Source organism: Cetorhinus maximus, chromosome 14, assembly GCF_964194155.1.
Source record: "Cetorhinus maximus chromosome 14, sCetMax3.hap1.1, whole genome shotgun sequence".
Lineage (NCBI taxonomy): Eukaryota > Metazoa > Chordata > Chondrichthyes > Lamniformes > Cetorhinidae > Cetorhinus > Cetorhinus maximus.
In genome coordinates, this window is record NC_135892.1 from 78,692,533 (window position 1) to 78,719,264 (window position 26,732).

General features: G+C 40.6%; 1 protein-coding gene across 6 annotated transcripts in view; it reads right to left on the reverse strand.

Moving 5' to 3' along the window:
- Positions 1 to 3,899: 3,899 nt before the first annotated feature.
- The window catches only part of LOC144689757 (transcriptional-regulating factor 1-like), a 131,471-nt gene continuing 108,638 nt past the window's right edge, over positions 3,900 to 26,732 (reverse strand). For all 6 annotated transcript variants that reach the window (XM_078557136.1, XM_078557135.1, XM_078557138.1 and 3 more), the window contains 4 exons: positions 19,638 to 19,751; positions 9,792 to 9,962; positions 5,446 to 5,648; positions 3,900 to 5,270 (listed from right to left, as the gene is read on the reverse strand). In XM_078557136.1, coding sequence (XP_078413262.1) covers positions 4,958 to 5,270; positions 5,446 to 5,648; positions 9,792 to 9,962; positions 19,638 to 19,751 — 801 coding nt within the window. In that variant the 3' untranslated portion in view covers positions 3,900 to 4,957. The remainder of the gene's footprint in view (positions 5,271 to 5,445; positions 5,649 to 9,791; positions 9,963 to 19,637; positions 19,752 to 26,732) is intronic.

Consider the following 26,732-nt stretch of genomic DNA (forward strand, 5'->3'; position numbering starts at 1 on the left):
GGGAAAGAATTTTTTCACCCAAAGGATGGTGGGAATCTGGAATTCACTGCCTGAAAGGATGGTACAGGCAGAAGTCCTCTTAACATTTAAGTAATATTTGAATGTGCACTTGCGCTGCCGTGGCATACAAGGCTATGGGCCTAGTGCTGGAGAATAGGATTAGAATAGTTAGGTATTTGTTTGACTGGTGCAGACTCGATGGGCCGAAGGGCCTTTTTCTGTGCAGTGGACCTCTATGACAATGGCCTCCCATTGGAAGTGACAGGGCAGGTTGAGAGAGCAGTTAATAAAGCTTGCAATATCCTAGGCTTTATTAAAGCTTGTATCAGACACTAGTTCAGCCTCAGTTGGAGTATCGCGTCCAATTCTGGGCGCTGCACTGTAAGAAAGATGTGAAGGCATTGGAGAGAGTACAGAAAAGATTCATGAGAATGGTTCCTGGGATGAGGAACTTCAATTTTAAAGAAAATAGAGAAGTTTGAATTGCTTTCCTTGGAGAAGGCTGACGGGATTTGATAGAGATATTCAAAATCATGAGGGGCCTGGACAGAATTGATAGGGAGAACTGTTCCCACTCATGAAAAGATCAAGAGGGCTCAGATTTAAAAGTAATTTGCAAAAGAAGCAAAAGCGACGAGGAAAAACTTTTTCATGCAGTGATTAGTTAAGGTCTGGAATGCACTGCTTGAGGGTGCGGTGGAGGCAGGTTCAATTGAAGCATTCAGAAGTGAATTAGACTTATCTGATAAAGAAAATGCAGGGTCATGGGAGAAAGGGGGAATGGCACTCGGTGAATAGCTCATTTAGAGCTGGTGCAGACACAATGGGCTGAATGGCTTCCTTCTGTGCTGTAACAATTCTATGAACGCTCCAATGAAGCTCCTTGGGAGTTTTTAACCACACTAAGGGTGTTATATAAATGGGGTATTGTCATCACTCTTTACAAGCAAAAAAAATGTATTTTGAAGTGCAATCACTACAAAGTAGTGCAGTAACCAATAAATAAATAAAGAGAAATACACATAGTTGTGAAAATAAGTCTGAATGTCAAAATACTGTAGCAAATCTTACTGGACTGTAAATTTAATGCTGAGCATTTATGTTTGAGTACAATTTTGTCAAAATGCTATCGGAAATGCTAAGATTTAAGAGTATTGTGTTCATTATGGAGAATGACATTTGCATTGTAAAAGTTTCCCATTTTAGTAAACTATTGCCGTAGAGCACTTAGAGATTAAATACAGCATAGCCAGACTCCAGGTACCGCTCTCTATTCTGCTGTATTTATGTCAGTGTGCTATTTACATCTAACATAGATGCTTATTAACTTATAGGGAGTTTTATACTGCTGGCCATGGCCACAGATGCTGCCCATAAGGTTGTTAATGCACAACAATGAAGTCAGTCTGTACTGATGTTGAATGCTGCGTAGGGTGAAATAAATGTGCCAGCCCACGATGCCAACCCAATCTATCCAAATAGTTGGTTTTAAAAAGCCATGAGTTCACAAAGAATCATTTGAATCTTCAATGCAGATTTAGAATATTAAAATGCTTTCTATATTAAAAACAGCAGTTAGGTTCTCCATTGGCTATGTGATTTATGTATTAGGTAATACATAAAAATGTAGGGGGTGTGATGAAAAACATAGTAGCACTAATTTCTGGGTGGCAGATTAAGGTTAGCATGTACCATATAGTTTTTGTCTATATGGAACAGAGAGGGTATTCAACCTTAGGACGTTTTTTGCTTTCCTCTCGTCCCTGCCCAAGTCCAATTGTTGTGTTGCCATTTTGACATCTCAAGTCCCAATGTTGGTAGTAGTAGAGGTTGAGTTGCAGCCAAGCAGAAACCAGGCGTTAACAGTGTACAAGACTTTTTCCTACCTAAACTTTGGTATGGGAAGTGCACCTACGAGCAAAGTCCCAAATCTAAACATTTTGACATGAAAAACCAACCCAAGATGTGCTTGCTGTCCTAGTGGCTGATTTTAGAGAGCTGTAATAAACTTGTAGTAGACAGGTTTTTTGCTAGAAACAATGTAATATATTTACAGAGCTCCTAATGAAGCTACATGCTTGAACCAGGACCACTACTAGCTCCACCTCTTAAGATTACCTGCACTGAGGGCTGATTTGTCTGTATGATCCCAAAACAGTATGAAAGGTCTTACTTACAATCACTAGAAGAGCTTTGGTGGAAGCCTGGGAGAAAATCTCAGCCCTCTCTTTTGCTCTGGATGCTGCAGGAATTGGAGATGAGAGTACAACCCTTCCCTATCATTCTTAAATGACTTTTGTCTCATGTAGATAGCATTATTTTTAACATATAAGCTTTTAATGTATAAGCATTGTATGAGCTACTTTTCAACTGTTGCAAGTTACTTGCACCAAAATTGTGTGCAAACAAGTGACCATTCAAAGGGATTTGGTGCATTTTACCCTCCCTTGATTGGCATCTAAATCAGGAGATGCAGCAACTGGCAGGATTCTTCTTTACACTAGGAAGTATATCTTCTGTTACCTAATTCTTTTGTATACTGATGCTTCTCAGTTTGTATGTGAAGAGATGTTCCCATAAATATAAATTTGCTTGAAGAAACATTGGTCTAGAATTCTGTATTACTCATACATCAAACGCATAAAGCAGCTAATGGATCTGTTTTTCAGATATCACTATCTTCAATTTTCTCTTCCTTTGCTGAATGTGCTGACTACTCCTAGGATCTAATGCTACAGTCTGCAGTACCTCACTCATTGCAACCATTCTTACATACTAGTCCAGGTAGCAAGGATTGAATTTTCCTGGCTCCATTGGGACAGGTCCCAAATGCATTGCCACCAACAGGGATGTTTCGCAGGAGTAGGCCCACTCAACAGAGGGAGGCAGTCAATCTGTATATTTAAGGCCCTGATTAGGGACCATTTAGAGCACTCACAGCTCTCCATCATGTGCAGCCGCCAGCTCAATAGAGGCAGCACTTGTGGCAATCCTTTGGAACCGGAAACTAACTTTCGGAGGGGAGACCGCCAGCAGAAAAGGCTGCACTGTGGCCTCAACAAACAACGCAAAGGGATTTTGCTTCTGATCCAAGGTGCCTGTCGGCTTGACTCCTTGGAAATTGTACTTGGGGAAACTGATCCTTTATCTCCTGTCTGCCTCAACCACACTCACCTCTCCTGGTGAGGTTGCTGCGGCTTCAGAGCTGTTGGATCGCTGATTGGGCTGGTAATATCGGGGTCCACCTGCTTTTCTTAATTGAACAAGCTCTGTCAGCCAAGTTGGAAGCCACCTCAGGGAATTTTGCTGCTGGTAAGTGTGGGCTTGGGGCCCCTTTTTGGTCCTGACATCGGGATCCCAAAGCCCACGAGCAATATCTTGACCCAAGTGTCAGCAAACTATCTAAGGGTAGAAAACATTAAAGGGCCCAACCCTGAATTAATTATGCATTTACACTTACGGATGTTCCAGCAGGAGACATTAAACGGAAATGGAAATCTCAACTGATGTTTTGCTTCCCCAAGCCAAGGACACCTAGTTTGATTGTTGCTTCGGCCCATATCAACTCAGTCCAGATCAAGGAACTGGGTGGAAATTTCTCAAATAGAATTTCTTGCATTTACACAAGAAGGAAACAGTTAACTTAGCAAAGTCAAGGAAGAAATATTTATAAAGTCTGGTATCAGGAGCTGTCATCTTGGCGTTATCAGTCTGATAAATGCCTCTTTTAGGGTGAGTAAGACCCTGGGAACCCCGCTATCATGTCATTTTATACTCAAGTTTTGAGGAACTTCAGTCAATAGGTTGCAAGCAGATTCTTGCATAATGGAACTCTTTCAAAATAACTTTTAATTAAGAAACTCTGGAGGGCAGAAAAATAAAAAATAAGTGACTTTTTTAGATTAGTTTAATAGGGAACAAAAAAATCAGTCAATCCCATCACTTTTTCTTAAAAAAACATAAGTACATATTTAAGCACAACTTGTGTGTTGTGAGAGCGAATATTAAATTCCCAGGAAAATACTGCTTATTTTAAAGATGCCATTTTTTTTTAAATTACATGGTCTTCCCAAGAAGATGGCACAGAAATCTTCCTGAAGTTTTTTTTTTTGCATATACAACAAAAGCATTTCACAAAGTGAAGTCATTCACTGGTCTATACATAGTGCTTCATTTATAACGTGACAAAGACACTGCATTCAGTTATAGCAGAAAGATGATAATGTATGGAAAGGGCTCCATACACTCCTTAGAAAAAAAACACTTAACAGTGCAATTAAAAAAAATAAATTACATTATGGAGTAAAAGGCATGCAATCTGGCCACTATCGGTACCCCAAAATTAATAAAATAAAGCTTTAATAAATCTGTACAACATTGTAATAACAGAAGAGAGTCCCAGTGAAAGATCATCTTTCTGAGGCATTTTGACACTTGTACTTTCAAAAATATTTTGCTTTCATAATAGAGTTTTGGGATATAAAGTATTTACACCCTACCTGCTAGATAACACCAAGGAACAGCAGTTAAATAAATCCGTAAACAAATCAGATTTGACAATTTCCTTTAAAATATATATAATTTTGAACCTTATTTACAGCTTTGTTTCATTTTATAGGAAAGTAGACAATTTAATTTCTGCAACTTTTACTCAAGACACAAACCTTTTCTCTTTAGCAAAAAATCTGTTTGGTTTCGATGCTTTGAAATAACTTTTAACAAGCAGCTGAGAGGGAAAAATAAAAGTCCATAAGTCTTTGTGGCCTGTGTAACGGTATAAACGACAAAAAGGCAAGTCAAGAGCAGTTTTCTTTATGTGCAACTCTCCTAGGATGTTTTTTGCACACTGCATTTGAACTAGTTTTAGGACTTCCTGATGACTTAGAAAAAGTAGCAAGTTTGTTTAATTAATTGTAATTGGGTTACTCTTTATATAAAATAAAATATATAAACAGATTTACAAATCATCACCCTGGAGAAATTCTCCATCTTCCCCATCTAAAAGTAGGTCTGTATCCATGACATCTGATTCCTCCATCACATCTTCTAAACCCTGAATGAGGTCATTCTCCTCATCAGCTTCGATTTGTCGCTTTACCATACTCATGTGATCTGGATGAAGTAACACATGTGTTACTGGAGTAGCAGGCCTGGCTATTGTTGCTATTTCACCAACTTCAAGAGCTTTCTGTGCCTTCAGTCTCTGCTGTTCCTCCTGCTGTCTGTGTGTTTTCATGTGAGCATTTCTACTTTTAATCTTGTAGAACATCCTGAAACATTGAACTGACACTTAGAACTATGTACACTCAGTAAAATGCAAGAAAGAAATGGTTATTTTTTCCATATCTGAATGAAACCAAGAGAAAATAATACAAAGCTATGCAAATGGGCAGCTGATTAAAAAATTCTGGGGGCTTAGGGGGAAAAAAGTGCCATCTAACTTACTTTCCACATTCCTTGCAAGGGAAAATTGTAGCAGCATCTGTTTCACCACTAGTTGTACTGTGTGCAGGAGAGTTCTTCAGAGAGGTGTAACCAGGCTGAATTCCTCCCACTTTAAGTTTAGCTGCAGAAGTCAGCTTTGGGATCTGGTTCGAACCACCATGAATACGTGCATGGCCGTTTAAAGCCTGTCTGGAGCTGAATATCTAAAAGAAAGGGGAAGATGAAGAGGAGAAGAAATTCATTTTACTCATCCTATGCTGGAACTCTTAAGTCAATTCAACAAAACAAGAGATTTTTAATATTTTGTGGCCTTAGTCTTAAATGCATTACATTGAACTTTCATTTAGAGGACCACTGTGATAAACTACTTGGAGTAAAAAGAGAAGAATGGTTTAATGGTTGAGGAGTAACCATTTAAAATCTTGCAGAAAATTTCCATGCATCATATGTACAATTTTAAATGTTAACATGCTTTGTCTAAAATTCACTATTAAAATGTTATCATGATATCCCAGTAGGCAAAACAGTCTTTTAGATTTTAGCAATAGTGTGATGTTTTTCAAAGATAAAACTAGCAGACTTTATTTGGTGTTATGCTCACAGCATGTCCCAATTTTCCCCAAAAAGAGCACTCCTGTAGAGTAAAATTATAGAACAAAAGTATTTGCAGCATTTAGATAGTACTGTTGAAATGTCTTCAAATGCTTAACAGAGTAAATTCTTTTAGTTTGCAGCGATTATGATGGTGGTTGTCCACTCCAACCCATGCTGAAAAACTGCAAAGTTGGCTCCTGTGCTGACCCTGGCAGTCAGCATGTCATGAGCAACAAATGCAAAGCACCAGAAAATTATACAAACGCAGTGACCATAAATTATCTGCTGAGGTCAATTAATTTGTGTGTAGCACACAAAGCGCCCACATTGTGGCAGTGCTGCTGCATAGGAGATGCATTATTGGCCCTGTAGTGCATAGTGCAAGTTAACAAAATCTGCTTTTCCTTTCAAAGCATTGCAGAACATACCATTCCCTATTGAAGCTTGGCAGTCTGATAGTCAGGCAAGATTTGAACACAGAGCATTGTATTATGCTGTTTGTTGTAAGAGATTAAGAGTGTTGCAGTAATGAAACAGTTATACCACATTCCTCGTAATAGCTTTCTTTGCAAGTACTGATCTTTATAATGATCTGACCAGCAGGTGGTACCATTGTTCCATTCCCCCAAAATTCTGTATGATAGTTGCAAACAGTGATTTTAAAAAATTTAACATTTTCTTTGTGCAAAGGAATATAACTGAGGTATTAAATTATCTAGAGGTGTAAAACCAAACTTTCAGTAATTTCAACACTAAATATTTTAAGCTTTCTAAGCCTAAGGAAAGCTTACATAAAAATAATCTTGGGCCCTTTTTTTCCCTTGAACTGCTTACTGTTCCAATAGAAGTAGCTCTGATAGGTGCAATACAGCAAGTCCTTGCTTTAAGTCAGCCTGTTTGAAGTCATTTCAATTTAACATCACTCAGTTAAAGGGGTGGGTATTCATATTTATAGTTGGGAGTTTCATTTTAACATCATTTCACACCAGGTATGATGTAGGGTTGCATGACCCGATTCTACGCCATTTTGGAGTAGCCTCTTCCACTCTCTGAGACTCCCAGTCGTCGGCTCTCCATCTTACAGCTTACCTCTGCAACCTTGCAAAAGTTGCTCTCACCCCAGAGGTTGTTTCCTGCCTCTGTTGCTCATCTCGGGGGGTTTGGGAGAGGGAGGTGGCCAAAGTGAGGGTTAGGCAGCTGCAGGGTCAACGGCAACCAGGAGGGTCAAGGAGCACAATGGGCAACAAGCCAGAGGGTGGGGGAGCACGATCAGCAGCAAACTGAAGGGTTGAGGAGCGGAAGAGATGGTGAGCAGGAGGTATGAGTGGTAAGTAAAAGGAGTTAACATAATTCTTTTATATTTTGATATTTATTTTAAAAGTTAATTTAGCAATGTACGGGATTTAATGTTTCAATGTTTTTTTTCTGATGGCAGAGGTCCTACGGAGCCTAACTAAAGCTTTTACATTGGTTGTAATGGGAAAAGCTGATTCACTTAACCTTGTTTCAAGTTGCACTTTCCAGGTATGCAACTACAACATTAAGCGAGGAATTGCTGTATCTGCTTCTAGTAATGGGTGGTGATCCAAACTTCCCATGCCTTCGTGAAATTGCCCCATAATGTACCTCTGGCTATGCATCATTTAAAGTGAAAGACATTTCTGTGGCATTTCTTGACATGTTGCTGGAAAGTAGAGATTCTTGAGCCATAGAATCAGAATAGTAAAGCACAGAAGGAGGCCATTTGACCCATCAAGTTTACATCGACTCTTCTGAAGAGCAATCCAGATATCTCACGTGCCCATTCTTTCCCCATATCCCGGAAACATCTTCTCCTTCGAGTATTTATCTAATTCCCTTTTGATGGCGAGTATGGAAATCTGTATCCACCAGCCTATCAGGCAGTAAATTCCAAATCCTAACTGCTCCCTGAATAAAATAAGTTTTTCCTCATGATGCTTTTGGTTCTTTTTCCAATCACCTTAAGTCTGTGCCATTTGTTTATCAACTCTTCAACCACTGGAAACTACTTCTATTTACCCTATTCTAAACCTTTCATGCTTTTAAACACCTCTATCAAGTATCCTCTTCTCTGCTCTAAGGAGAACAACAACAGCTTGCCCAGTCTATCCATGCAACTGTAAGCCCTCATCTATGGAACCATTCTAGTGAATGTCTTCTGCACCTTCTCCAAAGCTTTCATGTCCTTCAGAAAGCGTGTTGCCCAGAAATAGACAAAAACTCCAGTTGGGGCTGAGCTAGTGTTTTATATCGGTTAAGTATAACTTTCTGGTTTTGTACTCTATGCCTTTATATATAAAGTCTAGGATCTCATATGCTTTATTAGTTGCTTTGTTAACCTGTCCTGCCAACTTCAAAAATTTGTGCACAAAAACCTCAAGGTGGCTTTGTTCTTGCACCCTCTAAAATTTAGCATGTATTTTCTCTCCTCATTCTTCTACCAAAACGCATCACCTCACACTTTTTTGCATTGGAATCCATCTGGCATGTGTCCATCCATTTCACCAACCTGTCTGTTTTCTTGAGGTCTATTAGCTTCCTCAGTGTTTACTATACTTCCAAGTCATTAATGAATTTCAAAACCAGCAATGGTCGTAGTACTGAACTTGGGGAACGCCACTTCACTCCAGTCCGAAAAACATGTATTCGCCATAACTGTTCTCGATCCCTTAGCCACTTTTGTATCCATACTATTACTGCCCCTAGCATCTCCTGGGCTTCAATAATGCTAACAAGCCTAATATGCGGTAATTTATCAAATCCTTTTTGAAAGTCCATTTGCACAACATCAACTGCACTGCCCTCATTCACCCTCCCTGATGCCTTATCAAAAAATTCCATCAAGTTTGTCAAACATGATTTTCCCCTCAGCAAATCCTTGCTGGCACTTTATTATTTAGTCCATCCTTGTGCAAGTAGTTGGCCATTATAACCACACAATTCCTACATGACCGAAGGCAGGGTGAGCTTTTTGAACTTGTTTTTCCCTCCAGTTTTAGAAACAAATAGGACTGAACTCAGCCATCTTTTTGGGGGGGAGCTGTAAAATACTATTTCTTAAAAAGGTGAGGGAGGCAGGAAATGTGAATGGCACCTGAATTTCCCAAAAGGGGGTCAGCACAAATGTTTGGGAATCTCTGATATAAACCATTCTAAAAGGTGGGAAAAGACGATATCAAAGCTTTTCGTCTTGCACTCACCAGGACAAGATGCAAGAATACCAAATGTAAAGGGAACAACAACTTGCACCTCGAGAAAAGAGTACTGATTGGTTGGCAAGTGGACTCTGATTGGTAGAGGTTTTGCCATGGAGAATGCACCATTTAACTGATGACTGACAGTTAACTGCCAAGCTTTGTTTAAATTCAAAACAGGCAGCTTGACTCCAATTGGTCAAGGTATTCTCCTGGGGAATGAACCAGAGAATGGCTGTTCCTTATTTTGTTTAGTTGAAATAGGCATAGTGTGTGTATATGTACATACATTGCGCCTCTATCAGAGTCCACTTGTCAACCAATCAGCACTCTCTTCTCATGAAGTATAAATTGTTGTTACCTTTACATTTGGTATTCTTGTGAATTGTGCTGACGGGTGCAAGACGAAAAACTTTGACAACGTGTCCTTCTTCAGCAGTAGCCAAGCTCTGTACTACCAAATGATTATTCTAAAGGTATAATTTAGGTGGGCTGTATCCTGTTGATCAAATCTTGAAGACAACAACTGATACTTACTGCACCACAATTAGGCATTTCACACATGAATGTAGGTCCCTGAACAACTGGTTGCTCCACAGTAATCATTTGTAGTGGCAAGGGGGACTTCTGTATTTCCGTATTATCATCTTGATCTGATTTTCTGTCGTCTTCCTCCTCATCCTCCAAATCTTCATCTTCATCACTAAACTACAGAAAGGAAGCAGAAATAAGGAAATTTAGTGTAATCATAGAATGAACAGTGAGTTTTGTTATATACAGTCCCATAGTTGAAATCAAGGTTTGAGACTGGATTGCATAAAATCAATTTGTAGGCCAGTGCCCTGTAATGTTGGCATGGCAGCACATATCCCTTTGACAAACATTATAAAGGAGGATCGACCCTTAAGTAATTCACTTAAGCAGAATTTCTAGTATTTTCCTTATTCAGCTACTGAGGAAAGAGGATGTCTTTAATCCATTTTCACTTCAAGTTACCCTCAAAGAAGCTAATCTCATGCATGATTAACAGCCACTTGTGTGAAGCACCTGAAGGCTGTCAGTACCTATGGAACTATGGGCCAAATCTTCCGTTCTCTGGATCGTCGGAGACCGGACATACGACTGAAGGCACGCGTTGGGATCCTATGGAAGTCCTGACTTGCAGACCTGTGTGGGAATGGTCCAAGAAGTTTCAACTTCCAATGAGCAATTCCCCTGTTCCCTAGGATCCTCCACACATGTCTCCGACTCTGATCTAGTGTCAGAGACAGATCCATGGTACTTACTTGGGTAGTTACTCAGGAAATGTTACACAGATTGAAACCTCATCTAACACCTGGGTATCTACACAACTGACCTCCCAAACACCCTACCGACCTGACTCAACTGCACCAAAACCGCCCCCCCCACCAACCTGACCACCTCACTGACCCAACCAACCACCTACCACCTCACCCACCTAGCCATTCACTCACTCACTCATTCACTGACATGAAGACTGAATCTTTAAACTTCCCATACGGCAGTTAGTGCCATAAAAAGGTGTGTCTTGTCTTCCCCCAACACTGCTCAGATGCAGCTTCCAAAGGGACACTGTGCTGTGCATTTCTGCGTGAGCTGGGCTCAGAAGACTCTGGAATAAATGCGCAGCATCAAGTTGGGAGAATTTGAACGTAGCAGCAGCCAGACTACCAATGCTCAGAAGACCTGGCCAATATCTCAGTAGCTGAGAGTACTTTCAAGAAAGCAGAGAAGAAACCAGGAACAGTAAACTATAACTTGAGATCACAAAGTTCTCTCAATTAGTATCAAACTTCAGCTTTCAGCCTTTTTCAACTTAATTATGTATACGTAAACATAAGAATGATTGCATCACTTTTAAAACAGATGAAAGAAAGCACTATCCTACAGACTGCTGTAGATCATTGATCACTTGATTAATCTGTTGTTAATTGTAGTTTACATACATGCATTTTAAGTACATAATCTATCCATTTATTTCAGCACAACTGGTTGGTAGTTTCTCTTTCATTTATTTTTAAAGTTGGTGTAACTATCGTTGTTTATGTTGCTGTAAACCTATAGGTCAGGTTGTCATGCCCAGCTACTGATTCTCAGTTAAATTTAACCTTTAGCCTATGCATACACAGGTTCATAGAAAGCACAGCACAGAAAGAGGCCATTCATGCCATACCAAGGCTGGCTCTTTCAAAGAGATATCTAATTACACAAAACAACACAAGAATTAGGAGACGACGACCATTCGGCCCCTCAAGCCTGCTCTGTCATTTGATAAGATCATGGCTGATCTGATTGTGGCCTTAATTCCATTTTACAGTGTGCTTCCTATAACCCTAGACTTCCTTGTTGAACAAAAATCTAACTCAGTCTTGAATATATTCAATGACCCAGCCTCTACTGTCCTCCATGGAAGAGAATTCCATAGACTAACAAGCCTCAAGAGAAAACAATTCTCATCCCAGTTTTAAATGGGAGACCCCCTAATTTTTAAGCTGTGTCCCCTAGTTCTAGACTCCCTCAAGACTGGAACATACTCGCAGCATCCACCCTGTCAAGTCCCCTGAGGATCTTGTGTGCTTCAATAAAAGCACCTCTCATTCTTCTAAACTTCAATGGGTATAGACCCAATCTGCTCAGCCTTTCCTCATAAGATAGCCCCCTTTTCACCCCAAGAATCAGTCAAGTGAACCTTCTCTGAACTGCTTCTAATGCAATTATATCCTAATTAAAAAGACCAAAACTGTACACAGTGATCCAGAGGCAGTCTAAGGTCATGTGCAACAGTAGCAACATTTCCCTACTTTTATACTCTATTAACCCTTGCAATAAACATCAACATTCCATTTGCCTCCCTAGTCACTTGCTGTACCTGCATACTAACATTTTGAGATTCATGTACCAGGACACCCAGGTCCCTCTGTACTGTAGAGTGTCTCTCCATTCAAACAGTATGCTGCTTTTCTATTCTTTCTGTCAAAGTGGACAAGTTCAAATTTTTCCACATTATACTCTATCTGCAAAAGTTTTGCCCACTCACTTAAAGAGTCTAGTTGAGGCCCCAGCACTGATCCCCGTGGCATTCCACTAGTAATAGCTTGCCACCCGAAAATGACCCATTTATTCCCACTTTCTGCTTACTGTTAGCTAACCAATCCTCTACCCCCTGTATCATGAGGCCTTATTATTCCACTCCTCATTCTTCCTCTTGCATTTTTTTTGCCTTTTCAAATTTATATCCAATTCCCTTTTGAAAGTTATGTCAACTTTCACAACCTTTTCAGAGAGTGCATTATGGATCATAACAGCACTAAAAAAAAAAAATCTGGTCTCCCCTCTGCTTCTTTTGTCAATTATCAGAGTAGTTCAGCATAGGATGAAGGCTAGAAAGTTCAGCTCCTGGGAATTAGCAAAGTGCATAACACTTGAAACCATTGATTAAAATAGTCTTTTCAGGTGGAACATGATACTGCTGAATTGTTACAAATGCCATAGCGCCACTAAGAATCTAAACTGGCAGGAACCGTCAGTCATCAAATGGGCAGACAGGCTGCTAAGCAATCTGTTCTGTGGCTAGAGAATAGGTTTCCTAGAATAATTTCAAAGCTCTACCTCATTGTGATTCAAATGTTATTTATAAATCTGGTACCAGTCTGCCAATTTCAGATGACTTAATAAATTGAGAGTGCAAAGCGATTTATAATTGTCAGTAAAATCCTGCAGTGAGATTCCTAATAAGGTGCCTTTCTAAAGGGAAAGAAAGCAAATTTTTCTTAAAAAATCTTATCTTTATAATGGCTGTTTAGATCCATTGAACTACAACATGCTGTGCTACAGAGCTGCCAGAAGTACCAAGCGGATGATCCAGCTCTGCCTCCTCTGGAGGCCCCGAGCAACACAGGTGTCAGTCTTCAGCCAATTCGATTCACCCCATGGGATATCAAGAAATGACTGACGGCACTGGATACTGATAAGGCTACGGGCCCTGACAACATTCCGGCAATAGTACTGAAGACTTGTGATCCAGAACTTGCAGTGCCCCGAGCCAAGCTGTTCCAGTACAACTATAACACTAGCATCTACCAGGCAATGTGGAAAACTGCCCATGTATGTCCTGTGCACAAAATGCAGGACAAATCCAACCTGGCCAATTATCACCCCACCAGTCCACTCCCGATCATCAATAAAGTGATGGAAGGAGTCATCAACAGTGCTATCAAGTGGCTCTTGCTTAGCAAATGATCTGTTCACTGACGCTCAGTTCGGGTCCCAGCAGGGCCACTCAGCTCCTGACCTCATGGCAGCCTTGGTTCAAGATTGGACAAAAGAGCTGAATTCCAAGGTGAGGTGAGAGTGACTGCCCTTGTCATCAAGGCAGCATTTGACTGAATGCAGCATCAAGGAGCCCTAGCAAAACCAGAGTCAATGGGAATCAGGGGGAAAACTCTCCATTGGTTGGAGTCATATCAAGTACAAAGGAAAATGGTTGTGGTTGCTGGAGGTTAATCATCTCAGTTCCAGGACATCACTTCAGGAGTTCCTCAAAGTAGTGCCCTAGGCCATCTTCAGCTGCTTCATCAATGACCTTCCTACCATCATAAGGTCAGAAATGGGGATATTCACTGACGATTGCACAATGTTCAGCACCATTCATGACTCCTCAGATACTGAAGCAATCCATGTCCAAATGCAGCAAGACCTGGACAATATCCAGGCTTGGGCTGACAAGTGGCAAGTAACATTCATGCCATAGAAGTGCCAGGCAATGACCATCTCCAACAAGAGTAAAACTAACCATCTCCCCTTGACATTCAGTGACACTCCAATCGTTGAGTCCCCCATTATCAACATCCTGGGGTGTGGGGGGTGGGGTTACCACTGACCAGAAACTGAACTGGACTAGCCATATAAATACTGTGGTGACAAGAGCAGGTCAGAGGCTAGGAATCCTGCGGCAATTAACTCACCTCCTTATTCCAAAGCCTGTCCACCATCTACAAGGCACAAGTCAGGAGTGTGATGGAATACTCTCCACTTGCCTGGATGAGTGCCGCTCCAACAACACTCAAGAAGCTTGATGCCATCCAGGACAAACTTGCCTGCTTGATTGGCACCCCATCCACAAACATTCACTCCCTAAACCGCACAGTGGCAGCAGTGTGTACCATCTACAAGGTGCACTGCAGGAACTCACCATAGTTCCTTAGACAGCACCTTCCAAACCCACGACTGCTATGATCTAGAAGGACAAGGGTAGCAAACTCATGGGAACACCACCACCACCTGGAAGTTTCCCTCCAAATCACTCACCATCCCAACTTGGAAATATATCGCCATCCCTTCACTGTCACTGGGTCAAAATCTTGGAACTCCCTCCTGAACAACACTGGGTTTACCTACACCACAGGGACTGCAGCAGTTCAAGGTGGCAGCTCATCACCACCTTCTCAAGGGCAATTAAGAATGGGCATAAATGCTGGCTTAGCCAGCGACACGCACGTCCCATGAATGAATTAAAAAAGGTTGTTTTTCCCTGGCAGGTGCCAAATTAGCTGATAATGGCTTGAGATTGCCTATTACTTCTTAATTTACTTCATCTTTTCTCGTATTCTTTTCAACCTAGGTCATGTACTACACTTTGATTTAGTGTAATTGAGGTAGAAAGGGGAAGAAAAACAAAACACATCAGACAAAACTTTTACTCGATCACTATCCAGCAACTGCTCCTGGAAATGGACAAGTCCAAATATCAGCTTAGCACAGGACTGTGCTCTGGTGCGATGTCTAACATGATCAAATCACTAGCATTCAGAAACAGATCATTGCTTTCCACGTAGCACAAAAATGTAATTCTAATTCATCTTTTTTTGACAAATTGACTGGCCTCCAGTTCATCAGTAGTGGGAGAAATTTAGGAAGGCAAATGGCATGAAGGCTCTTTTGCAGCGGGACTGGAATACAAGAACAAGGAAGTCTTGCTACAGTTGGATAAAGCTTTGGTGAGACCACACGTGGAGTACAATGTGTAGTTTTGGTCTCCATATTTAAGGAAGGAAATACTAGCATTGAAGGCAGTACAACGAAGGTTCACTAGATTGGTTCCTGGGAATTTGGCTGCAGCTAATAGAAGACTTCTAAATTTTAATAGTTTTCAGATGGTGGTGGGTAAATTCATTTTAATGCGTATGTCTTGCATTTGGCAGGGAAATATATTAAAAATTCAATGCAGGACTGGTAGGAGGTAATTAATTATTATTCAGATATCTATGCCATTAGATTCATTGAAGCTGCATGGTCTCTAATAGTCACCTTACTCTAAATAGGACAATATATTCCCTCAACAATATTGACTGATTTGATGCCATATCAATTGCTAAAGTATATAATTAACAACATTTCGAAAAGAAACATGTATTTGGATCGATACGCCATGATAAACTTAAAGACTGAGATTGTTAAGGGACCAGAGATCAGTGAATTAATACAAGTATTAAATGGCTTTTAAAAATTCAATTCCATTTAACAGGAAACTTTTTGGCCAGCTAGTAGGTTCAAGACATAATTATCTTTGCATTAACTAAATAAATTGGCATAGCTCAATAAAAAGATATCCTTGTTCAAAGAAATCAATCGTGGACCTAAAAAAGTACTCCACCACTAGGTCACCAGTGCCATTCTAGTTCAGCCTGTGACAGTGTCCATCAAAGTAACCTTAATCCAGAAAATTGGACAATGAATTTATGATTGGGGGTGTGTGGGTGGGTGAGAAGGCAGAGATAGTAAATTGAAATTCTCACTGTTAAGCAGAGTCTCATGGCAAAATGGCAGAGAGAGTCCCAGCAACTTTTACCATGGCTTAAAGTAAAGCAATGACCCGAATCACTCACTCCTAAGAACTGTAACAGCATGTGCCGTAGATAAGCCTCTGGCAAATTCTGGTCTTACATACATTTAATAACCATGTGTCAATTCAAAAGCTGAATAATTGTAAGAGATATCAATTTCCTCCGTCTCAAACATACAATGCAGCCAACTATAAATATTGAGCTAACTGCAAAGGTAAAAGGGCACAATTGGCACATAATCAACTCAAAGAATCCAGCATTTAAAATGTGAATAGTACACCTTGATTTATTAACTTCTCTCAGATCTCATCAGTGACTCTCACTAACAATTAGAGGAACAAAGGACTTGGGAATTTGAGCAAATTAAAATGCAGCTACATTGTTATACATGACACGATTACTGCTCATAGATAATACTGTAGTGCAAATACTTAAATAGCTTGGAAGGGGGCAGAAAGAATAAATCCAGTTATTAAAGGAAAAAAAAATCAAGTAATTTTGTGAAAGTGTTACAATAAAACAAATGTACATCATCGAGCGAAACTACATATATACTGATGCAATCAGATGAAAACTTGGTATAGATTTATCAGGCAAAGTAATATACATTTTCATCTAGTATTCTGATCTTCCGCTTTGCCCAATATTGTTTTATAAATAATAAAACAAAGAACAATTTTCAACAGATCACATTTAAAAATCTAATGGTGCACAGAAGTCGTGGCACCCTTTAATATCAGAAACAAGTTATTGAAAGCTGTAAATGCATATTTTCCAAAAATACACATTTCCAAAAAAAAAGAAATAATTGTAAAGGCTAGGGGAGGTAAAATTGGACAGCATCAACTTGTTGATATGAACAGGATGCAAATCATGATCCCTGTGCCGCTACAGGTAGGTCCAAGGCACAAGTGATATTGAGCCTTGAGCCTTATTTAAAATTGACTGGAAACCTGTGAGCAGCTGCGGAGCTTGCAAGCACTTGCCAGCACAGGGTGTTTAATTTCAGGCTGCTGCATTGCACATGTAAAAAATCTAATGGCCAAGGATTGCAGAGGAACAGATGGACTTGTGCAGTCTACAGTTCCCTGAAGGTAGCAGGGCAGGTAGTTAAGGTGTTTAAGAGGATATCTTTTATCAGCTGAGACACAGGGCTGGATGTTAGAGGAAGCCATGTTCCCTGCCTTGCTGCCCCTGCAAACCCCTCCCCACTGGCTAAAGGCTTTTTTGGGGGTTTGGGGGGGTGGGGGGGGGGGGGGGGGGGTGGAAAGAGAAAGGGGAGCCCGCCCATGATGCTGATGGCTATCCAGAAGCAATTTAACATTAATGCTAGTTGATTTAACGTGACACTTTCATGGGAGGAAGTCCTGCTTTGGAGAGCTGCTGGCCAATCGGATGGCCAGCAGCTCTGTAGTCCCAGCAGTGCCAGCCAGGAGCAGTGGCCCCTGCTGGGTCTACAAGCAGTTCCACCATGCCAAGGAGCCCAGGTAAATTCAGGTTTGGGGATCCTGACAAGGGGAATGGTGACTGGGTTCAAGAGGCTGAAGGCAGGGGTAAAGGGGGGATGACCTTTTAGGAGGATGAGGCATCTCCTGTAAAACTCCAGACAGGTGGATAGGCAACAGGAAGGCCGTCCATTGGATTTTATGTGCCCCCACACCTTCAAATCTGCCAGTGGGGGAGTGCAGAATGCAGCCCATGAAGCAGCAGGAAGAATTGAAGAAATAATAAAATATAAACTTTTCTTAGCAGTATTAACACCCGAGGACTTATTTCCCCCCCCACCCATTCACAGGGTGTGAGCGTCTCAGTCTATGCCAACATTTATTGCCCATTCCTAAATGTCTTGCTAATGGTGGTGGTGAGCTGCTTTCTTGAACCGCTGCAGTCCATGTAATGTGGGTACACCCACAGTGCTGTCAGGGAGGGAGTTCCAGGGTTTTGACCCAGTGACAGTGAAGGAACGGCGATAAAGTTCCAACTCAGGATAGTGTGTGGCTTGGAGCGAAACTTGCAAGTGGTGGTGTCCTTCTAGGTGACAGAGGTTGCGGGTTTGGGAGGTGCTATTGAAGGAGCCTTGGTGAGTTGCTGAAGTGCATCTTGTAGATGGTACACACTTCTGCGTCAGCGGTGGAGGCAGTGAATGTTTAAGGTGGTGGATGGGGTGTCAAATCAAACGAGCTGCTTTATCCTGGATGGTGTCAAGCTTCTGAATGTTGTTTGAGCTGTTCTCATTCAGGCAAGTGGAGAGCATTCCATCACACTCCTGACTTGTGCCTTGTAGATGCATGACAGGCTTTGGGGAGTCAAGAGTTACTCTCCACAGAATTCCCAGCCTCGACCTACTCATGTGGCCACAGTATTTATATGGCTAATCTAGTTCAGTTTCTAGTCAACAGTAACCCCCTGGATGTTGACAGTGGGGGATTTAGTGATAATAATGTCATTGAATGTCAAGGGAGATGGTAAGCTTTTCTATTGTTGGAGATGGTCATTGCCTGGCACTTGTGTGGCTAGAATGTTCATTGCCACTTTTCAGCCCAAGTCTGAATATTGTCCAGGTCTAGATGGTAATCAGTAGGAGGTTTCCTTGCCCATGTTTGACCTGATGCCATGAGATTACCTGGGGTCCAGAGTCGATGCTGAAGAGTCCCACTGTACCAGCGCCCCTAGTGGATCTGTCCTGCTGGTGGGAAGAACATACCCAGGGATGGTGATGATGATGTCTGGGCAATGTCTACAAGGTATGATTCAGGAGTATGCTTGAATTACGTTTGACAGCTCTCCCAATTTTGGCACAAGCCTCCAGACGTTAGTAAGGAGGACTTTGCAGGGTCGACAGAGCTGGGTTTGCCGTTGTAATTTCTGATGCCCAGGTCAAAGCCAGGTGGTCCCTTAGGTTTCATTCCTTCTTGACTTTTCTGTAGCAGTTTGATACAACTGAGTGGCTTGCTAGGTTATTTCAAAGGGTATTTAAGGGTCAATCACATTGCTCTGGATCTGGAGTCTCATGTAGGCCTGACCTGATAAAATCTGCAGATTTCCTTCCCTAGAGGACATTAGGGACAATCAACAATGGCTTCATGGTCACTATTAGAACAGCTTTTAATTTCATCTGCTGTTGTGGAATTTGAAAATGTGTTCCCAGAGCTTTAGCCTGGGACTCTGGATTACTGGTCCAGTGACATTACCACTGTCTCCCCTATTATTAAAGACTAAACACTATATTTTAAACAGAAAATGCTGAAAATACTCCACAGTCAAATACTGACTGGCCTGGTGAGCATTTCTAGCATTTTCTGTTTAGATTTCTGATTTCCAGCATCACAGTATTTTTCCTTTTGGACACTTTGTGTCCTGCCTTTTTTAAAATTAATATATATTTTGTCCTATTAGCTATCATATATCAATCAAGAAATCTAAGAAATGTTCAGTTTGAAAATAAGCAGTTGGCAATGTATCTTAAAACCTAATAAGATATGATCATCACTTGCTCCTTCATATTCAGGTTACTTCTTACCATTTTCTCTGCCTCCATTTCTGCAAGGCGGGTCCTGTGCTTTCGACCTAATCGCAAGACCTTTTTCCAAGTGTAGTAATATTCAACACATTGTGCCACTGTCTTGGACTTTACCTGTATTAAGGTAATCAAGTTAATAGTGCTGCATTACAATCAGAATTTCATATTCACACATTTGCTTAATAACAGAAGTTTTACATTAAACTTTAAAACAGAGCTTATTTACCATTGTAGGAATGATTGCAGGTGGACGTTACATATCCTCCTATAAACAAGTAGAAATTTACCTCCGCGTTTGAGACTGGTGGGGGTGGTTTACTAATATGCACGTTGTATTCTCTTATCTGGTTTTCCTTCCAGCAATACATTATTGCTGAAGAAAATGGACTCACAATATTACAGCAGTGCAATCCTATATTTATGACATGCTACACCATTTCTCCAGCACTAGAATTTACATTCTTTCCTTGCACCTCTCTGAAGTGCCTTGCATTTTACAAAAATGTTTAAAAGCACTATATAAAAGGAAGTGGGAGAAGTAGTTCAACAGGAAAATACTGCAGATGCTGGAAAACTGAAATAAAAAAAAGAAAATTCTGGGACTACTCAGTAGATCTGGCGATATCTATGAGAGGGAAACAGAGTTAACGTTTCAGGTCAATGCCCTTTTTTCAAAACTGGGGAAACAGAAATATATGTTTGAGCAAGTGAAAGGAGCGGGAGAAGGGTGGGAAGAACAGCAAAAGTCAAGTCTCTGTGATAAGGTGGAGGGCAGGAGATTAGCTGGCAAAATGTTTCATGGTGCAAAACCAAAGGGACTGGTAATGGGACAAGACATAAAATGTGTGTCTTGAAGAGGTATGAATGGCAGAATAATGAACAGCTGCGCGAAGAAGGCAAACAAGTCTGTAAAATATTCAATTAAGTGCAAATTTGATTTCTGAAAATAGCAGTGTTGAATCAAGTTAAATTACATTTTTATACAACAAAAGAACGAAGGTAGAAAGTTGAAGTCCAAACAGCTTTAAGTTGTGAGAAAATAAGCATTGGAGGGAAAGAAAACAAATTTGCACTGATATTTTTTAGTATGCAAGAGTGCAATTGGATTTGAATGCAATAATTACTTTTCATATGCAATTGTAATTGAAACGATTTCTCCTTACTGTTTCATTTTATCATGGAGGAACTATTATTTTGAGAAAAGCAAACCTTGAGAATATGTGCACCTTTAGGGATGGAAACCAAACCTTGTGCTCCAAGCAGGAGAAAACACAAAGAAATCTAGACAGTGACTAATTCTATACTATAAGTGCCTTTGGAGCAAGCTAATATGTATCTTTTACAAACCTATGTGGTAGAATGTAACCGTAAGGAAATATTCATTTTCACATTTGCACCTCCTTGAATGAGACCCAGGATAATCGAAGAAGGCAACTGGAGGCAAGAGGGATGGAGCTCCCTTAAATGTGGCACAGAGCAAATCTCATTGATTTTATGAGCACCCAGGAAAGGTGCTGATATTTATTTCAAATACAGTAAAATGCTTGGCGCAGTTGACACCTTTGCTGAAAGACCTGTTGAAATTCCACATTTAGTAAAATATAAATGTGCTAACAGATTCAAGCAGAAGACCTATGACTATCTCACCTGCCCACACCCGCCGCCCCACCCCCACACCCCCCCCCAACCCTTCTCCCCTTCATTTTCCTTGGTGCGTTTATAATAGTTGAGAGTCCCATTTGTTGACAAGAACCGTGTCTATTTCCTGCTTGAAATCTATCAAGGTTTCTTGTTTCACCACCCATGCAAGTAATCTGTTCCACTTAGTTACCAGTCTTTAAGTTAAAGGATTCATCTTACATTGCCTATTCAATTTGTCCTTAGTTGGCAAACACGGCCCTTTTTGCTTAAATTCTGTACTTAGCAGGAAGTTTAATCGGATCCAAATTGTTCAGAGTTTATTTTTAAATTGAATTCAGTCTTTCAAAGTCTCAACTGGCCCATTTATTGCGCACATCTCAATGGACTGATGTTGCTGAAAGTGTTTGCTATGTTGCAAGTGACTAAAGTGAGGCAGAGTATTGGTATTCTAACAAGGTTGATGCAGGATTGTCTGCACACCATTACATAACCAACAAATAAGCACAAACAACGATGGATCAATCTGTGTGCTGCCTCAGCTTTATTTACATCAGATTTAAGTTTGTTCCAGAACAGGATGGAATCTTGATCACTAAAATTGTAGAAAATATGATCAAAATTAATCTCTTCAGCCAAGGACAATTTAGGAACCTGATACTATCCAGGTCAGTTAACTCAGTACTGACAAGGGATCAAACTTGGAACCTCCTGGTTCGTTTGATATGGAGGCATTCTGTCTTTATCAGCTGAGACTTTAGGAGAGCTCAGCACTGATCTCTGCTACACCAATGTGCTGTGCCAGGTAGCATGCAAATGCACGTTTATTCCCATACTGGAAGTTTTCTTCTTGGCTGTCAGCTAGGTAGAATAGTACTTTCTTATAAAGAAGGCCAGCAGCCATGTTACCTGGAGATGATTTCATACCTCCTGTTAACCAGCTACAGTGGCTTAAGCAGTACCTTGACAGTAGGTTGCTTGCGAGTCCTTGCTAGGCAATGGTAACATAAAGGGGTGGGGAAAAAAACTGTACTGACATAAGCTGCAACAACAGACTAATGTTTGTGGTATAATTTGTATTTTTCAGGTTGAAATTATTTGTTTTATGTTTAAAAAAACTAAATGGATTGCCCGAATATTATAAGAAATGGCTGTAAAATCATATGGGAAGAGTAAGTCTTAGGTTACTTGATCTGAATCAACATGTCTGGGTCCAACTCACAAATAGGGATGAAAAAGAGTGAGAGAGTAAGTATGCTACGATTTATAAGTTTGATTATTTTATTTATATTAAATATTAACAACTTCCATTCTACTAGAGATACATTTTGACACAAAATTGCCTATTACTTCTGTTCGAAAATCTAACAAGGATTAAGATAACACTCTTTACATTCATTTCAAACAAAATCTGAAGCTTCCATGGGTCCAATTTTACTTTTGTGCATTTCATCTTAAAATATCTGTAACAAGAAATTGCATTGCAAGCTGCAGCAATATCTCATTTTGCAGTGAAGTGAAAGGGTGTCAATTATATTTTTGGGACAACAAAATGTACCCCCACCAAAGAACTAAAAATTAAAATAATTCTTATACCCAGAGCATCAGAGACAATGTAAATAATTTAAACAGCAGGCATAAAACTTTCATTGAAATCAGTAAAGAAAGATGAGTGAAAGCTACAAATAGCATGTGGAAACACTAATGTTTGAAAGTGCTGGATATACAAAACTTTAATTATCAGACTTAACTAATGAAGTGCAGGCTGGTGCATAATTACATTAGAATGATGTCAAATTAAACCATATTAAAGCTCAGAACTAAATACTTTACAGCACATTTCTTCATTGATCATATACAATTTAATTAATCACAGTGTTTGGCATCTGGAAGCCACTTCCTGAGGGTGTGGTAGAGGCAGATTCAATCATGGCTTTCAAAAGGGAACTTGGTAAGCACCTGAAAAGAAAACAAAATTGCAGGGCTACAGGAAAAGGGCAGTGAATGGAGCTGTCTGTGTTGGACTTGCAGAGACCTGGCAGAGATACAACAGGCCAAATGGTCTCCTGTGTTGTAACGATTATATTATTGGCTCTGCCCCACTTACTTCAACACCTTAAGGAAAATTCTTAAACATCCCAAAGGATAGCTGATAAATTTCTCATTATCTACCTATACTTACAGCTTTGTTATTCAAAATGGACAGATGTTTTTCACAGCTAACATTTGAGATCCCAGCAAACAAACTATCGACCATCTTTGTCTGCTCATATTCCAACAACTCTCTCCCATTTCCAACTAGATGTTTATCTGGCTCCTTTTGAAGCAGTCAGCTGACAGAGTCAACTACTTTTACTAGGGGTCTGATCCACATAATCAGGTGCATCCATCTGTGCATGCCCAGGCACATAACCATCTGGAATTTTGCATCTGAAATTTCATCTGAGGCTTATTAACATTGTAGCTGCATTACCTAGTTCTGTGCTCAAAGTTCAAGTTTAACATCACCATCCCTTAGAGAAGCTCTCCTTTTATAAAGCAGTCAGAAAGTTACAGTATGTTATAGTGATGATAATCTGAAAATGAAACACAGCCAATAAATCCATCAGCTTTTCTGGCAGCTCATTTGTTAAATGTGATATTCAATACAGAACTCTAGTTTACAGGTTCAAAACCTTGAATTACTGATCTCAGTCAGGGCATTCGTAGAAGCACTACAGCTGTTGAGGAAAGAGAAAAAAAAAATCAGCCAGATTTGACTGCTCTTGACGACCACCAAGTCAATACTGCTACAAGGGATATTGGTGGGGACAAAAATACGCTGGCCACAATCCATTATCCAGTTAACATCTGAAGAATGTCACACAGGCGAGGTCAACCCCAGTGCAACTATACTCAGCATGGATTTCAGGTGAGAAGGGAGTGGGGGGGTGAACAAAAAGCAGTCAGCGAGCAGACTACTGGAAGATGCTTGCAGTCACTCAGTTAGGGGTAGGGGAATCCCTGGCCAGGGGGCCAGATCAGCCAGTTGTACTTTTTCATCCAGCACCCACCCCCCCCGCCACAATCACACTGATTGCTGCACTTGGCCAGACACCACCATGTTCTAATGCCTGACCCTCAACCACGATCACCTGAGGCCCAGGCTGTGGGGAAAGAGCGAGGCCCCAGACCTAGGAGCAGAAGCGCAAGGCAAGGATGGGAGCTGTCAGCTGTCGATTGGATGAAGTGAAAGTAACCCGGACAGCCACAGTGGGTGGCCTACTCTAGAGCTTTAAATAGGAAAAAATCAACCATGATTAGGCTGGCCAGAATGATGTATGCTGTAGGGGAAATGGAGAATAGAGGACGACAGGAAAAGTTACTCTCCATTATGTTATTTACTTTTCAATAGGAGAGTCAGTGTACTAAATGCTCAGCTCTCAACTCAGAACTTCATTTCCCAGATGGATCTGACAACAGAGATACAATCCTTTCCAGGATAGAGGAACTTGTTGGGCAGTGCAGAAATTAGAAGTTCCACACTATAAACTTAACAATGAGTAACCTGGGGCAGGGGAGAAAGGGAGCAGGACACCCTGCTCCATGGCAGCTCACACCCCTCCCACTCCCAGCCCAGGATTGGGGCTCAGCCCCTGCAGACTGAGGAAGAGGCCCAGCCTCAGACTGAAAATTGGCCAGAGCCTTCCGTTATTGAATCACTGGGAGAGCACGAGGGGGAGAGAAACAGACAGACAGGCAGGAGAGAGAAAGAGAGAGAGAGATGTCACATGAGTCGGGGCTGAAATAAGAGCACCACAAGTAAAGCGAAGGGGAAAAAAATCAACCAAGGGCCCTGTTCCAGATCACATATGTACACAATTCTGGGACTTAAATCTGCTGAGAGTGAGCACACATGTTTAAATTTTTGCCTCCAGCTGGTTGCTGTTGGGAAGATAGTTCCCATTTGGTTGTCATTTAAGTAGAACTATGAGGATGAGGCAACACTATGTGGTGCTAATGGTCACCAATATAGAACATATAAAAATAGTGCAATTATACAACAAAATGGAAGCACTGTGCACTTGGTATAATCCATTGACATAAGATATAGGGTAACAATTACTAAAACACTATCAACCAATAGAGCATTTCAATGCTCTAAAACTGTAAGATTAGGTAATCTTATCTGCTGTAAGGGGGGGCGGTCAGAGTCTAGTATGCAATTTGTTCATTGTAGAAGTTAAATCAGTTCACAGTTGTCAGCTACTGATTGAACCTTCCTTGAAATGGAGTCAGACAAAACTCCTCCCCCTCCCATCAGCGGTGTGGAATCTCCAATGTGTGTTCTAGAAGATAGCTCAATTTGAAAAAAAAACACATGATCAAAGACAACCAGTCAGGAATTTCCTCAAGATGCAGTCTCCATTTCTAGTACTATTGCAAAGAACAGGAGAACCGTAACATTCACATGGCCCACATAATTCTATGTATTTAGCCAGAACATGCTGAGCTACTAACAAAATTGAGGAAAGTTATCAAGAAATTGATTTTAAAAAGGGCTAACTCTCAATACCCAAGTTCCGACCTATCCACTACAGAAAACAAAACAATGAGCAGTGCCAAACATAATACTAAGATCGACCACAAGCCACACATCCCTGCACACAGGTTGACAAACTTGTGTCATGGATACAGTGCACTGAGAATTTACATTATGTGCAGAACTAAGAACTGCAGATGATAGATCTGCAAAATAAGCTAAACTAAAATGTTGCACAGTAAAGTGAATTCTTATTTCTGTTCTTGTGCTGTAAAAGTATTAATATGTTGAACTCTCATGATGGTTGGCAGCAAGTCCAATTTATAAACACGTGGAAGACAAGAGACCGAATATTGCTGGAAAAATAACGGCCAATCGGCTAGCAAGTTTAAGGGGTTAAAAGGTCCAGGTCTCCAAAGCTTGCATGTAGATTTACACCATTCTGCCATTTGCTTTACAAAAACAGCATAATTTTAAATAATTCATTGGATTTGCACATTAATTTCCCATTAAATTTGCTGCAGGATGTTAGGGCTGAAACCTAACAGCACAAGACCTTTTTCATAAGGTGATATTTCTTAATCATAGAAAATTTCAAAACAATCTCGAGATTTAAATTAACAACTGACCTACCATCAACTGTCATTTGTGGAAGAGTGTTCCAAACTTCTACACAGCAACCTTCGTGTGTAGAAGTGTTTCCTAACTTCAATCCTGAAAGGCTAGGCTACATTCCCTAACCAGGGGAAATAGTTTCTCTCTATTTATCCATCTATCCATTTCCCTTTTATATCTTGAAAACCAAATCATTCCTTAACCTTCTAAATTCCAGGCAATACAACCAGAGTTTGCGTAATTTCTCTTCATAATGTAACCTTAGGAGTTCAGGTATCTGGTAAATCTATACTACACATTCTTCAAGGCCAATATATCTT